Below are 16028 nucleotides of genomic sequence, written 5' to 3'. Positions count from 1 at the left end.
CCTTTGGCTATTTTGGTATATATATATATAGAGAGAGTAAATCAATTTTGTTTATAATGGCATGTATAGGTTAAATTGGCCAATGTTGGCAAGTAAATGTTTGGTTGTGATTAACCATTGGAATGGCTTGTGTTGGACATATTTTGATGTATATATATGTGTGTGGTTTTATCATTCTTGATTTAATTTTGGTGTGGTTGAGCGATAGATAGTTTATAGGCATGTTGATGAATGAGTTGAGATAGTATATTTGGTATAAGTAAGCAAATATGTATTTTGATCAATATGGTAAATTTGAATGCTAAGATATATATGATAATATGTCATGTATTAAACTTGAGTTTGGCTTGAATTGAAGGGCTTATTGTAACTTGTGACTTGTGATTGTGCAAATTGTTATGTTTAAGTTGATATCAAAGTTGGGTGAGAAATATGGCTTGAAAATAGCCTATTTTTGTCTACACACGCAGAGACACGGGCGTGTGTCTCAGTCGTGTGTGACAACGGACGTGTAGTTTGGCCTCATGTCCCCTACATCTTTAAAATTGCAAAACAGAATGCTCAAAATACTCACACGGCCTAGCAGACGGGCGGTGACTTGGCCATGTGACCCAAGTCAGGGAGCTCCCTAAATTGGATACGGGCTGGAACACGACCGTGTGCCCCTATTTTGAATGTCCACATGGCCTGAGACATGGGCGTGTCTCTTGACCGTGTGAGATACATGGCCTGGCCACACGGGCATGTGTCCCCTGCACCTCGAAAAATTTTTGATATTTTATGAAAATTTTTTGAGTATCCGGTATAGTTCCGACTTGTTTTTAATGTATATTTTGGGCCTCGATGGCTCATATAAGGGACTTTATGATTGATTTCTGATAAGAATGTTAAATAATATGAAATGTCTGTATTTGATCTGTATATCCTGGTAATGCTCCGTAACCTTGTTCCGACGACGGATATGGGTTAGGGGTGTTACAAAGTCAGTGAGTTACATGAGCACGAAAATGGGTTGGGACACGACTGTGTGTCCCTACTTCGAACGCCCATACGGCCGTGTGAACCATGCAGTTAAAATTTTTCTAACTTTTTCCTAAAATTTTCAAATGTTCCCAATTTAGTCCCAAATCGTTTCTAAAGTATTTTTAAGCCCTCAAATGCTTTAATAAGGGACTCTATGCATGTTAATGATGAATTATATTATGATTTTTGAAATGTTTAAAAATGAATGATTTAGGTTACGGTTACTCAATAATGTTCTGAAACCCTATTCTGACGACAGCCACGGGTTAGGGGTGTTACAATACCAAGCTCGCGGAGCTTGTTTCAACCCGTATAAGATTTTCTTAAGCCTATACACCTTTTCTTCTTGTCCTTTAACTGCGAACCCAAGAGGTTGCTCCACATAGATCTATTACTACAAGTAGTCATTTAGAAAAGCTGACTTGACATCCAACTGATGAATTTTCCAACCTATCTCTGCTGCCAAGGCCAATAATGATCTGATCGTGTCTAGCCTTGCTACTGGTGCAAAAGTCTCCTAGTAATCAATGTCATACTATTGATTGAAACCTTTCACAACCAACTTCGCCTTTGGCATTCAGTTTGGTTTTGAATACCTACTTGATGGCAATAACTTTTTTGTGTGATGATTTGTCAACGAGCTCCCAAGTCTGGTTCTTGTGAATCATATTCAACTCCTCTCGTATGGCTTATTTCCAACTTTCAATGGTTTTAGCTTCTTCAAAGCTCACAAGTTTAATTAGTGTTACGTTAGCTTGCTGATAGGTCTCGTCATTCGACCGCGTGCCTCTTACTGACGTGTCATCAAGGCTTGCTTCGGTTAGATCATCACTAGACTATGACCCCGACTCGCTTCGATCATCATGACTTTACATAGCTCATTCGCGGTAATGTTGCGAACTTTGTTCACCAATCCTTTGCTCCAATATTCCAGCTTCAATAGCATCCCAATTCAAATATCTTAAAATCTTTAACTTCATGTATTTGATCATATCATGATATTTTAAAAATTACCGTTAAATTTTACATTTTATTCAATTTAGTCCCTAAAACTGAAATGTACACATTTATCACAATTAAACCAACTCTAAGCTAAATGAATTCTCCTTAGCTCTTCTACAGCCCATAATTAATAAAATTTCACAAGAATTCCACCCTAAGTTTATTGTTTTATTATTTTAGTCCTTAAACTTAAAATTAATCAAAATTCCTTTAGAAAATAATCCTATTTAACAACCAAGCTTATAAACTGTAAACTCTAATATATATAGGTTTTTTTTAGTAGCTTTTATCACCTTTGTACTTGAAAATAATACTAATTTTGAGTATTTGTTAATTAATTTAGTGAATTTTGCTTAAACCTCAATAACGGACATGGATTTATAAAATATGCAAATTTGTGCTTTATTATATGAATTTTGTTCATAAATTAAATTATTTCATATTATTTATTAATGTGTTATATTTAATTGTGCAGTGGGACCATGAAGTTGATTTAATAAAGAACTTATTATAAAGTTGCATGAACATTAGCTACTTATTTCCTATGTTGGACTGCAAAACCATGCTAAATGGGTCAACAAAGTATTATTTTGACCCAGTTAAAATGATGTTACATGGTGGACAAGTGCATTGTCCTGTTGTTTATACAACACAAAAGCATGATTTCTTGAAGCACACCACTTTCATCAGAGATTAGCGATGGAGGGACAACAGTTTGATCAAAAAAATGTTGCAGCTTGTAAGTTTTGATCGCAAGAAGTACATGTTGACGCCATAGCAAATAATTGGAGTCATCAAGAAGGATATTAATCTTTTTGGTGGAGAAGAAGCGGCTATCAAAAACTGAATAAAAAATCATTGCTGGTGACCTCAAAAATCCGTAATGAGAGAGACGTATATGATACCATGTTAAAGTTTGCTTCTATTCAAACTTTTTCATATATTAAAAATACTTGAGCAAGGGTATTTATACAACAAAGGATATTCTTGCTGTCAACAATGATAATAGCACTAACCCATTAACTGCTAGTAACTAAATTGCAACAAAATTAACAAACAACATTTATCTTAACAGCCTTGACCATTATCATGGGTGCCATATCTAACTGCATTCACCATTGGAAACTCCTTGAAAATATGTTCAAACATTGACAAATGGTAAAACACTTAATCATTGTACAGAGCGTTAAGTGATGGATAATTTTGCATGACAAAAATAGGCAAGCTTACTGATTCATAGAGTTGGAAAGCTCAGCCACCAGCTTCAATGGCGATACTCACAGGTTGATGTGAGACGGACTTTTTTAAAGCATTCTCGTCATTTGGAACATCCTAATAAGCCGTACCCATCAATGCTAACAACCTTAACGTTTTTCGGCCAGGAAAAGAAAAAGGCATCAAAGTCCATAACTATAAACAAACTGCAAGATTACTATGGTGTTAGGATTTAAGCATTTGGAAACCGAATTTGGCACAACGGATTAACCTGATAAATTATTATTGAATATCAAACATGATAGAAAAACTAATAAATGCAACCAAATTGCTACTGAATATAAATACGATAGAAAAATCAAATAATGTAGATAAAAATAATAAAAGAGAGAACCCACCAAATTTATAAGATTCAGCAAATTGTTTATGTAATTCAACACTAACACCAAAAAATTTACAAACTAATAGAATCCTTAATTAAAAAGTTTACAACTATTTACTCTGTTGATTCAATATGTGATGAACATGCAAGCACCAATGATGGAGAAGAAAGAAAAAGGAAAAAAGAATAAATGAAAGAAACGTAAAAGAAATTAAAAAGGAAAGATAATAATATGGTGGAGCTCACTCGGAAATAATGTAATGCACTGGTCGTTTGAGATTTAGCCACACAGTAATTAAAAAGGATTTCTTAAACTTCAAATTATAAATTTTTATAGTTTAAATGACAAAAAAAAACATATTAAAATTTAGTGACTAATTAGATAGTTTACCCTTTATTTTATCTTCATAGTTGAATATCTTACTTTTCTGTAAAAATTTAGATTTTTTTTGGAAATAATAAAATTAATAATGAGTAATCAGAAAGAAACTTATTAATATAGGGCGATTACAATGAGTGTAAAATATCATTAAATTAGTGGCGGTGGCCAAATTTTTAGTGTCTAAAATAAAAATTTATGAAAATTGAGTGATCACTTGTGGAATTTACCCCTATGTTTTAAATCAAAACATAATTGAAAGCTAACTGATAACTTCTAAAATCTGAAGAGGATCAAGACATTTTGTTTGGGTAAAGTGAATCCCATGAAGAAGCCCTCACATCCTTTGAGTTGGATATTTTCAGCTTTGTCATCCATCGAAGCCCATGATTTTCTTCTACAATCATTTCCGAGCTTTCATTCAAGACTTGTATGGTCGTCATCATCATCCTCATCCCTTGGCGTTCCAAGTCATGAGCATATTGCCCATCTCATACTAGACCAGAATTCAGCAGAAACAGCGGTGAAAACCTTCCAATGGGCTTCAAAGCTCCCAAATTTCACCCACTCTCAGTCCACCTACCGTGCTTTGATCCACAAGCTCTGTGCTTTCCGCCGTTTCAACACTGTCAAGGAACTGCTCGACGAAATGCCCACCACATTAGGCGTTCCCCCAGATGAAGATATTCTTGTCACCCTAGTTCGAGGCCTTGGGCGAGCCCGGAAGATCCGGGATGTCATCGAGGTCCTTGATTTGGCTTCCAGATTTAACAAACCCCCTTCCTTGAAGATTTTTAACTCGATACTCGACGTTCTTGTCAAAGAAGATATTGATTTGGCTAGGCACTTTTATAGGAAGAAGATGATGCCGACTGGTGTCCAAAGCGATGAATATACTTTTGGGATTTTGATGAAAGGTCTTTGCTTAACTAACAGAATTGCCGATGCTTTTAAGCTTCTGCAACTTATCAAGTCTAGCACTGTAAAGCCCAATGCTGTGCTTTACAACCCTTTGATTCATGCTCTATGTAAGAATGGTAAAGTTGGGAGAGCCAGAAGCTTGATGAATGAAATGGAGAACCCCAATGCAGTTACCTTTAATATCTTGATATCTGCCTACTGTAAAGAAGAAAATTTAGTTCAAGCTCTTGTGTTGTTAGAGAAGAGCTTCACCATGGGGTTTGTACCAGATGTCATTACCCTGACTAAGGTTCTGAAAATTCTCTGCGATGTGGGTCGTGTATCTGAAGGCTTTGAGATTTTAGAGAAAGTCGAGAGCAAGGGGGGTATAGTGGATGTGGTAGCATTTAATACTTTGATAAAGGGTTACTGTAGAATAGGAAAGGTGAAACTCGGACAGAGGCTTTCTAGGGAGATGGAGAATAAAGGCCGTCTCCCAAATGCTGACACATTCAACATATTGATCTCTGGTTTCTGTGAGTCTGACATGTTGGATTCAGCTCTGGATATGTTCAATGAAATGAAGACAGATGGGATCAGTTGGAACTTTGCTACTTTCGATAAATTGATTGAAGGACTGTGTTCAGCAGGGAGAATGGAAGACGGGTTTAAGATTTTGGAGCTAATGGAGGAGAGTAAGGTGGGTTCAGGTGGGCGTGTTAGTCCTTATAACAGTGTGCTCTATGGTTTATACAAGAACAATTTCTCGGAGGAAGCATTGGAGTTCCTTTCCAAGATGCAAAATTTATTTCCTAGGGCTGTTGATAGGAACATAAGGATATTGGAATTTTGCAAGGAGGGCAGTATTGAGGATGCAAAGAGAGTTTATGATCAGATGATCGGGGAAGGGGGTATTCCAAGTGTTCTTGTTTTCGATTGTTTAATTCGTAGATTTTGCCAGAAAGGGTGTATGCGAGAGGCAGTTGAGCTGATGAATGAAATGGTTGTCTGTGGCTATTTACCAGCAGCATCAACATTCAATGATGTAATTAGTGGGTTTTGCAGTCGTGATAAATTTGGTAGTGCTTTAAAGCTAATGGAGGACATGGCTAGTAGAGGTTGCAGACTTGATGGTGGAAGTTATAGTCCCCTGATCAATGCTTTTTGTAGGACGGGGAATATTCAAAAGGCTATAATGCTTTTGCTACAAATGTTGGGAGAGAATATCATACCTGATGATTTGACGTGGAAAACAGTACTCGTCTGTCTTAGTCAAGAAAGGCAGTGGCTGGAGAGCAAAAAATTACTTGTAAATAACCTATTACCGTGTATTATTGAGACGTGAAACATTAGTCATGATTCCAGATCAAAAAAGGAAAAAAGAGTCGTGATTTACTCTTAAAGTCTCTCACTCGTTTGGAATTAACAACGTTGATCATAATATGATGATGACGACTCTTGTGCTCTATTAAAAGAAAACACACTGCTTTGGGGAAGGGGCAAAGCAAAAAAGTATGCTCTGTATTCTCAATCTTAAGACTCATAGAAAGGGCAATACTTGGTCCTTTATCGACACTCTTTGAGCAATTTCCTCCTTAAGGAAGGCATCTATTAAGAGTTTTCAAGAGGAAAAGAGCAATTTTATAAGGCACTTTTAGAAATTATTGAATGAAATTATATAAATTATCAATAAAATATTAAATACTATAAAAAAATTTAAAATTTTGCTACTCTTTTTTTATTTATTTATTTTTTATAAATTTTATCATTTTAATAATTTTCTATAACTTTCTTTAATATTTTTCCATAATTTCTAAAAATTAATCAAATCATCATAAAATTAAATAATTTAGAAAATTAATTAATTCTTACATGTCAACATTTTTTATGTATAACATCATGTATCATTTTTTTTATATTAACTACTACATTAACCACCGTATCAATTGTCTTGTTATCACTTAGTCTATTTAGACTTCAATAAAAGAATTATATTATAAGGATTGAATTGATTGTGATTTTTAATTAGGAGAATAATTGATTTTTTATTATTTTACAAGAATTTTTTAGTTTTTTTTGGTGAAAGAATTTTTTAGTTCTTAAGTATCAGTATTATGGGATCAATTATAAAATTATAAAAAAACTATAAAGTAATAAATATTATGTTAAAAGAATTTTTTTGTCATTTTATACTTTTATATTAAATATGAAAAGTTATAGGTAAAATTTTTTTTCTCTCTAATCCCTCTCAAATTTGATATTGAACAAATTTATCTCTCTACAAAAATAGAAATAATCCTGTTAATTTTAAAAATGAACAATTAAAAACAATTAATTATAAAAATTAATATTTTCTATTAATTATATATAATTTTGATTGATATAATAATAAATTAAACCCTTTTTGTTTATATTTCTATCTATTTTATATTTTTTGAAGAAATTTTTTTTTAATTATTCTCTTTGAATTTTTCAGATTTAAAAAAATTAATACATTTTTAAGATAGAATTCATAAATTTTGAAAGAAAACTTTGTTATATTCTAATATATTTATATAAAATTGATAAAAATTATTAATATTATGAGTAATTATTTTTAAATATTTAAAATTGATAGAATTTAAAATACTCTAATTTTTTAAAAAAAAATTATTTTACGCCATATTAAAGGACAAAAAATCATTTTACCAAAATATATACACATAATAAAAAAAATCATTATTTTCAACTTTACCGTTTCTATTAAAACCAATCTTATAAAATTCGTAAAGTTTTTCACCCGTAATCCAGTTAAGAATTAAATTATGTATTTTATCGCTGATGTAAAAACGGTCTTTAATTAATAACTATATACAGAAATTTCCAGTTACCTGTTTCATTTTTCTCCTCTACTTTCATTTATCATTTGGGTCCCTATACAAATCCCTCTTTTTTCCCCCAATATTCCCATTTTCAAACCCTAATCCATCTAATACAAAGATTTTAATCAGACGAGTTTATTGATCATTTTAATTTTGATAGATCGTGTATTTTCTTTTGCTTGTTCTGTTAGTCTTCGGGCGGGTTTCCGTTCGATTAGGGTTTCGTAATCTGAAGAAAAGGATAAAAAGGAAGGTAGGTTGGAAAGAAATGAGTAATCAAAAGAAAAGGAATTTCCAGATAGAAGCGTTCAAGCACCGAGTCGTGGTGGATCCTAAATATGCAGAGAAGACCTGGAGCATTCTAGAACATGCAATCCATGAGATTTACAATCATAATGCCAGTGGCCTCAGTTTTGAAGAGCTTTACAGGTTCCCCCCTCCCCCTTCTCCTTTTTAATTAATTTATGTGATTTGACTTCGTGATTAACGCTATGATTTTGATTCATAAATCTAGAGCTTTCCAGCAATGATTCCGTGCTTAAATTATTAAAAATTATTTAAATATATATATAGAAGTTGCGGATGCAAGTTTAATTAGGGTTTTGTGTCTAAATAATTTAAAACTATGAAGACTTTATTATTAGTTAATCTGCGCTGTACATGGATTTTTTACATTATATTTGGGTTACAAATTTGCTGAAAATACTGTTTAAACATGACTATGGAGGTAATAAGCTTGGAAAAAATTAATTAAATTCTTCTTAAGAGTGATTTGGTAACCTACATGATGGGAACAATTGAATTTTGCCCGTCCGTGGATGCTCATAGCACTGTTAATGTTTTCGTACACATATGGCATATTTGACGATTAAGGTGGACTGTCCATATGCTGGTGTGATTTGACTGTATATGTCAGCTGATGTTCACTGTTAGGCTCTGTTAAGTTATGAAAAGTTGAAAGTACTTATCCATATTGTTCTTATCAGTTGCAGTAATGGGGATTCAGATTTTGGTTAAAGTTTTTATCAGTATCCATGCTAAAAATCTTGGAAACTATATTATGTGCTTGGAAAAGATCTCTCCCTTGCCATCTTTCCTAAGTCAATTTCAAATGAGCAAATTAAAGCTTAGGTCATTTTTTTCATGGTATTGGCTTTTCTCACATGAATTCAGGAATGCATACAACATGGTTTTGCACAAATTTGGTGAGAAGCTGTACTCTGGGCTGGTTGCAACTATGACTGCACACCTCAAAGAAATATCAAAATCTATAGAGGCTGCTCAAGGTGATTTGTTTCTTGAAGAGCTGAACAGGAAATGGAACGACCACAACAAGGCATTGCAAATGATTCGAGACATATTGATGTACATGGACAGGACCTACATTCCAAACACCCATAAAACCCCTGTTCATGAGCTGGGACTTAACTTGTGGAGGGATAATGTTATACATTCCAGCAAAATACAGTCCAGGCTTTTGAGCATGCTTCTTGAACTAGTACACAGAGAGCGAACTGGTGAAGTTATAGACCGGGGGCTCATGAGGAATATAATCAAGATGCTTATGGATTTGGGTTCCTCTGTTTACCAGGAGGACTTTGAGAAGCCATTTCTTGAGGTTTCTGCTGAGTTTTATATGGGTGAATCTCAGAAATTTATTGAGTGCTGTGACTGTGGGGACTATCTGAAGAAAGCTGATTTACGTCTAAATGAAGAAATTGAGAGAGTTACCCATTACTTGGATGTCAAGAGTGAAGTCAAGATAACTAATGTAGTGGAGAAGGAGATGATTGCTAACCACATGATGCGACTAGTCCACATGGAGAACTCTGGCTTGGTAAATATGCTTCTTGATGACAAGTATGAGGACTTGGGGAGAATGTACAATTTATTTAGAAGAGTTCCCAATGGTCTCTCAACTATACGAGATGTGATGACCTCTCACCTCAGAGAAATAGGAAAACAGCTGGTTACTGATGCAGAAAAGTTAAGAGATCCTGTGGAATTTGTCCAGAGGCTCTTGGATGAAAAGGACAAATATGATAGTATCATTAGCCAAGCATTTAGCAATGATAAGACATTCCAGAATGCTCTGAACTCCTCTTTTGAGTATTTCATCAACTTGAATAACCGTTCTCCTGAGTTCATTTCCTTGTATGTGGATGACAAGCTTCGTAAAGGTTTGAAAGGAGTCAGTGAGGAGGATGTGGAGATAATTCTTGATAAAGTTATGATGCTGTTTCGCTATCTGCAGGAGAAGGATGTATTTGAGAAGTACTACAAACAGCACTTGGCTAAGCGGCTTCTATCTGGCAAAACTGTATCTGATGATGCAGAGAGAAGTCTGATAGTCAAGCTTAAGACAGAATGTGGGTATCAATTTACATCGAAATTAGAAGGCATGTTTACTGACATGAAGACCTCCCAGGATACAATGCAAGGGTTTTACGCAAGCCATCCTGAGCTGACTGATGGTCCTACCCTAGTTGTTCAGGTTCTAACAACAGGGTCCTGGCCTACTCAGCCCAGTATTACTTGCAACCTGCCTGCTGAAATGTCAGCACTTTGCGAGAAGTTTCGGTCATATTATCTTGGAACCCATACTGGTAGGAGGTTGTCCTGGCAAACCAATATGGGGACAGCAGATATAAAAGCAACATTTGGGAAGGGTCAGAAGCATGAGTTGAATGTTTCAACTTACCAGATGTGTGTGCTGATGCTTTTTAACAATGCTGATAGGCTTAGCTACAAGGAGGTTGAACAAGCCACTGGGATTCCTGCTTCAGACTTGAAAAGGTGTTTGCAATCAATGGCATGCGTGAAGGGAAAGAATGTTCTTAGGAAAGAACCTATGAGTAAAGACATTGGTGAGGATGATGCATTTTTTGTCAATGATAAGTTCACAAGCAAATTCTACAAAGTGAAGATAGGAACTGTGGTTGCACAAAAGGAATCAGAACCTGAAAAGCAGGAGACACGACAGAGAGTGGAGGAGGACAGGAAGCCGCAGATTGAAGCTGCAATAGTTAGGATCATGAAATCAAGGAGGGTGCTGGATCACAACAATATAATAGCTGAGGTTACAAAGCAGTTGCAGTCGCGGTTCCTGGCCAACCCAACGGAGATTAAGAAAAGGATCGAGTCTCTTATCGAGCGGGATTTCTTGGAAAGGGACAACAATGATAGGAAATTGTATCGGTATCTAGCCTAGAGAGAGACAGGAGTGTTTGATTTGGAAAGGTTAATGTTGACAAATGAAATTGTACCCTAGTTGGTAAGTAAATTTGTTTCACATACTATGCTATCTCGATTTGTTTGAGTGGACATCAATTTGTTTCTGGTTTTCCTATTTCTTACGCTGCTGCTTCTAACACATTTTATCCTCCAATCCATCTACTTCGTATTTGTTTGCTTCCTGGCTTTGATTCGGAAAGCCTGCATGAGCGGTACTGTTAGGTATTTCAGAACTATGAATTATGTAGAAGAAGGATTGGTGTCCAAATCAAAGCGTTCTTCTCAACTATTAGTAAGTAAAACCGAAGAAGAAGGATACATTAAAATCCTGGTTGTGAAGTAGTTTGTTGAACACAAGAGGTTTAATGACCTTTGCTGCTCTGCTCGACTGGTCACTCCTCTTATGATTCCTTCTGCCACGCTTCCATCATTTGTATTCGATCCAACATTTACATGGCCACAAAAACTTCTCATATCAAAGCCTCGACTCCCCCTGGAAGCTTGTGGCTTTTGGTACTTCATTCTGAGCATTTTATGGGAAGCCAACTTCCCTTAATTCTCTCCAGTACTCTTGCCATCGCTGGCTTTTTTCATAATAAATCCATGGAGACCTCCCATCATCAATTTGTGCAACACACACCTGAATTTGGATGGTTCACATTGATTTCTCATGCTGAGCTTATTCGATTCTTATATGGTTGTGGAATTGGACTTTCACTTGTAAGCCAACTTTAAAATCTCGCGTGAAGTTGGTGCTACTTCAATAATTAGCAAGTGTACAATACTTCCTACTCGATTCTTTCAATGTAGTCAAATATTGCATGTTTTTTCGAGAAGACAATAGATGTGAAGATACTGTATTTGTCTTTCTAATAATTTTGATTGTCCTAATAACCGTTATAAGGGTTGAGGGGGTCTTGCTTTTCAAAATTTTGGGAAATTTTGATTTTTTTTTAAATTTTTAGAAAATTTTATTTAGGTTTCCAATCATTTTAAAAAATTCATTTTTTTTCTTCGAAGATTTTAGAAAATTTTAGTTAGATCCTCTCAAATTTTTGTAAATTTTAATTATACCTTTTAATTATTTTTTTTTAAAATTTCTTATTTTTTTTAAAAATCTCATTACTCTTACAAAAATATTAATTAGATGCCAATTTTTTTTTAAAATCTCATTGAACTCCTAAAATTTTTAAAATTTTTACTTCCAAGATTTACTATTGAACTATATTATGCATTTTATATTCTTGCCGTTGTTAAGATTGATATAGTCAATTTTTCCATGAATCGGATTGTTATTTAAGTTATTAAATGTTCCCTTTTTTCTTTTCCAAAAATAAAAAATGATGACTTTTTCGTAATAATATATCCAACTATTAATTGGAAACTAAGACATAAATGTAAATAAATGTAAAATTCAGTGGAGGAAATCATAAATTAGAGAAGTTGAGGGACCTATCTTTGTTTTTCCGCGTAACGTAACCTTATCCCCACCCGCCTTGCCTGGATATCTCTGCTTGAATTCGTTAACTCCAAACTTCCGATCAAACCCAAACAATGGTTGCGACAATGATTACAAGCTTACCTCGGTTTTGCTTCTCTGCTTCGACCAAAACCTTCGCCAAGCGAACTCCCCCCTTTCTTTATAACAGGCCAAACACTCTTTTATTAAAGTTCCCAAACACTTGTACCACCTTACCTTCTCTTACTCCCTCAAAACTGCTTCCTTTTTGCTTCTTCAATGCTGGAAAAGACAATCCCGATTTCCAGAAAAAGGTAAAATAAAATAAAATTCCCGACAATTATATTACTACTTACCCCAAAGTTGCACGAGGCTAATATTTGCCCATCTTAAATCCCAGGAAGAGACTGAATTGGGGTGGCCAATACTCAAGCGATGGGAGGTTCCATGGGAGTGGCAAACAGTCTCATTAACTTCACTTGCATGTGGATTAAGGTGTGTTTCATCTTTGCTTATTTTTTTGATAAATGGTTTGTGAGTGGTATCTTTGGATTAAGAATGCAATAAAGTTTTCCCAGGCAGTTTTATTTTGACAGGATTAATAGAGACAGCAGCTATACCTTATCTAGGACTTAATATTGAAGAACTAAGTTTGGACCAGAAGGCTGAGATACTGTTTGTGGATCAAAGGTATGCATCACTATCCTTAAATAGTTACCATCATTGCATTTGCATTGAAGTTCTATTTGTAAACTTTATGTTCTAATGTCTTGTCTTTACTTCAATCTGCGGATAAGCTACGCTGAGACTTAGTTTCTCCTTATATAACAAAACTGTGAAACATGCTTTTTATTTTTTTCAATTTTTGTCATGTTTTAACTACAGATAGATTTTCCTTTACCTCTGAATTGCATTGCTGGGTTTTTTTTTTGGTGTAAATATGGATGTAAATATGTTTGTTATTGCTTTGACAGCATTACAACTATAGTGGTACTTGGAGTTCTTTATGGTGTAGCCAACACTTTTCAACCCCTTCCTGAAGACCTATTTCGCTATGGTATCTATACATCATGCAAAACCTGTTTATTGCTTTGATCTCTATGCACCTTATGAAAATAATGTCTTATTCTATTAGGCAACATTGAAAAGGGGCATTGTCTTGTTCTTTTAGCCTTTTGCTTATATAAGTATTTGCATGGAAGGCTGCCAACTGACCATTTTTAATGTTTCAGTTATAAAATTGAATTTTCTTCAAAGTTTATGGTAATAGAGATTTAAAAATAAAAATCTAAACCAAACTTGACTGGTAATGATATGAATTATTTATCCAAATTTTCAAGCCAATATTGTGTAATACTCTTTTCAGATTTTAAGGAACCTTTCAACCTAAAGAAAGGATGGCTTCTGTGGGCAGCAATTGGTCTTGTTGGTGCTCTTATTGCTATTGCTTTAACAGGGGCTGCCATGTCCTTGTTTCGTGGTGAGGACTCTCAAAGAGAGGTTAGAAATTATTTGCAACTATTTTCTATTTAATAAAGGATAGTCAAGTGGATTCCTCTTGCGTTTGATTTTGATTTTAATTTTGTATTTCAGAGAATTAGCTAAATGACCTAGCTGAGGAATTTAGAGTGGATACTCCCTTGTTGGACTTACAATTACTGTTATCTAAACTTAGTGGCATTCTGCCATTTAATATTCCTTACTGACCTCTCAAGCTTTTTTATTTTTTATTTATCAGACTGATGCTCTGGTCCGTTTGCTTCCATTGATTGGATCCTCAAGTATCAGGTACTTGCATAGGAGCTTTTCCTCATATTGTGGTTGCAAATTTGGTTAGAATGATGTGTAGCTTATGGGTTCTAAGCACTATTCTCTTCACTATTAGTTGAATTGATGTTGTTGATATCTATTGTAGCACTGCTTGCTTGGTGGGCATCACAGGTGTTCTGGCACCAGTTCTTGAGGAGACCGTATTTCGAGGCTTTTTTATGACATCCCTGACAAAATGGTATTTTTACTTAATCTGTATTTTAAATAAATTATTGGATGCTTTCTTGGCTATGTTGTCTTAATGAATCAGTGAACATGGTCAACTATACTAATTCTAACATTCTTTTTCCTTTTTTCGAGAATGTGCAATTTTACTGAAGATTGAAGAGCTATTTCTTTGTTTAGAAAACTCATATACCTTACTTTCGAACATTTGATTCATTCTATAAAAACAATTTGCTGATACATAAATCAGTTAATAGAAAATAAAATATAACAGGAAATATAATTAAGGATAGGAAGTAGAAGAACAAGAAGTGATTTTATGATGAACTCATGATCTAAATATATATGGACAAACTCTGAAGTTGTTGCATTTGGGAATTCTTGGCTTCAATAATATAAGCATTGTATGGCCCCAATTTGTGGCTCTGGCCTGGGAAACTCAAGAAGGACATCTCAAATCTCAATTATCAAAGTACAAATGTGGCCATTTAAAGTATGATCTGAATAGTGTTGGTGGAATCAATCCAAATGGTTTGAAACAAGCTTGATTTAGCATGAGGATTGTTAATTGCAAGATAGTCAACTGTCTTGTTCTTTTGAACTCCCTGTGCTCCCCTGCAACACTGTTCTATCTTTTCTCTTGTTGCACAAAAGTTTTTTTTTATTAAAATGCATAAGTTCTGAATTGATTTGTGTGCATTGGAGGCTTGGTATTCAAGCTTGTTATACTTTCTAATTAATTTACAACTTGGTTTGATGTTTTCCTCAATTCTTCTTTCAGGGTGCCTACACCAGTTTCTGTAATTGTTAGTGCTGCTGTATTTGCACTTGCACATCTCACTCCCGGAGAGTTTCCTCAGCTATTTGTACTAGGTAATATTTGACAGCAAAGTACAAGTGGAGGATTTGCTGTAAGCAATTATCATTTTTTGAGTGTCCACTTCCCAATCACATTCAGATATCACAATCGTTTAAGATACATCCAAAGATCAAATTACATAGTGCATATCATGTGTTTCCTTATATCAAGTGGAAGCCGACAAATCTCTTGGTCTATTGTAGGGACTGCTTTGGGGTTTTCATATGCTCAAAATCGCAATCTGGTGATTCCTATCACAATACATGCTTTCTGGAACTCGGGAGTGATTTTGCTTCTTACCTTTCTTCAGGTAAAAATTTTCAACACCGATGACCATGAATGTTGTTGATGACCTCGATTTGGACTTGGTACCCTTGAAGTTGCAAGCAAATTTAGAATCACAAAACTAAAATTTATGTCTTGGTTTTTATGTGTATGCAGTTGCAAGGGTATGATATCAAGGAATTGTTGCAGGCGACCTGATTAAATGGAGAAGCTTATTTCCAGGTGATAATGGAGCCTTATTTAGCTGAGAGTCTGTAATGTGTAATTGGAAAACCGAATTTTATTTTCATTGAGTTGAAATTATGATTGTGTTTAAATCCAAAGCTGCTAGCATGATTGTTGAAATCATGTGCATGTGTAAAGTTGATCAGTGAACTCGCAAGCAAAAGAAATTATGAAGACAGATTCTTCAGCACAACTGTTGTAAAGATTAT

General features: G+C 34.6%; 3 protein-coding genes across 3 annotated transcripts; all 3 read left to right on the top strand.

The window, feature by feature from the left end:
* The first annotated feature begins 4106 nt into the window (after positions 1-4106).
* LOC107934904 (pentatricopeptide repeat-containing protein At2g17525, mitochondrial) lies at positions 4107-6528 on the top strand. The gene has a single exon (XM_041111812.1). It carries the CDS (start codon positions 4327-4329, stop codon positions 6244-6246), a length of 1920 nt encoding a protein of 639 aa, XP_040967746.1. The 5' UTR covers positions 4107-4326; the 3' UTR covers positions 6247-6528.
* Positions 6529-7758: 1230 nt separating this feature from the next.
* Positions 7759-11106, top strand: LOC107934903 (cullin-3A). The gene is made up of 2 exons (XM_016867418.2): positions 7759-8191; positions 8936-11106. Exons 1-2 carry the CDS (start codon positions 8031-8033, stop codon positions 10971-10973), a joined length of 2199 nt encoding a protein of 732 aa, XP_016722907.1. The 5' UTR covers positions 7759-8030; the 3' UTR covers positions 10974-11106.
* Positions 11107-12432: 1326 nt separating this feature from the next.
* On the top strand, positions 12433-16006 carry LOC107934877 (uncharacterized). Its single transcript, XM_016867396.2, has 10 exons — positions 12433-12769; positions 12856-12950; positions 13038-13145; positions 13430-13512; positions 13822-13955; positions 14194-14243; positions 14371-14463; positions 15232-15323; positions 15513-15619; positions 15751-16006. Exons 1-10 carry the CDS (start codon positions 12551-12553, stop codon positions 15790-15792), a joined length of 1023 nt encoding a protein of 340 aa, XP_016722885.2. The 5' UTR covers positions 12433-12550; the 3' UTR covers positions 15793-16006.
* The last annotated feature ends 22 nt before the right edge of the window (positions 16007-16028 follow it).

The sequence above is a fragment of the Gossypium hirsutum genome, chromosome A04 (assembly GCF_007990345.1).
Source record: "Gossypium hirsutum isolate 1008001.06 chromosome A04, Gossypium_hirsutum_v2.1, whole genome shotgun sequence".
NCBI lineage: Eukaryota > Viridiplantae > Streptophyta > Magnoliopsida > Malvales > Malvaceae > Gossypium > Gossypium hirsutum.
Note: the sequence above shows the minus strand (reverse complement) of the source record. Positions and strands in the feature narration are given on the sequence as shown.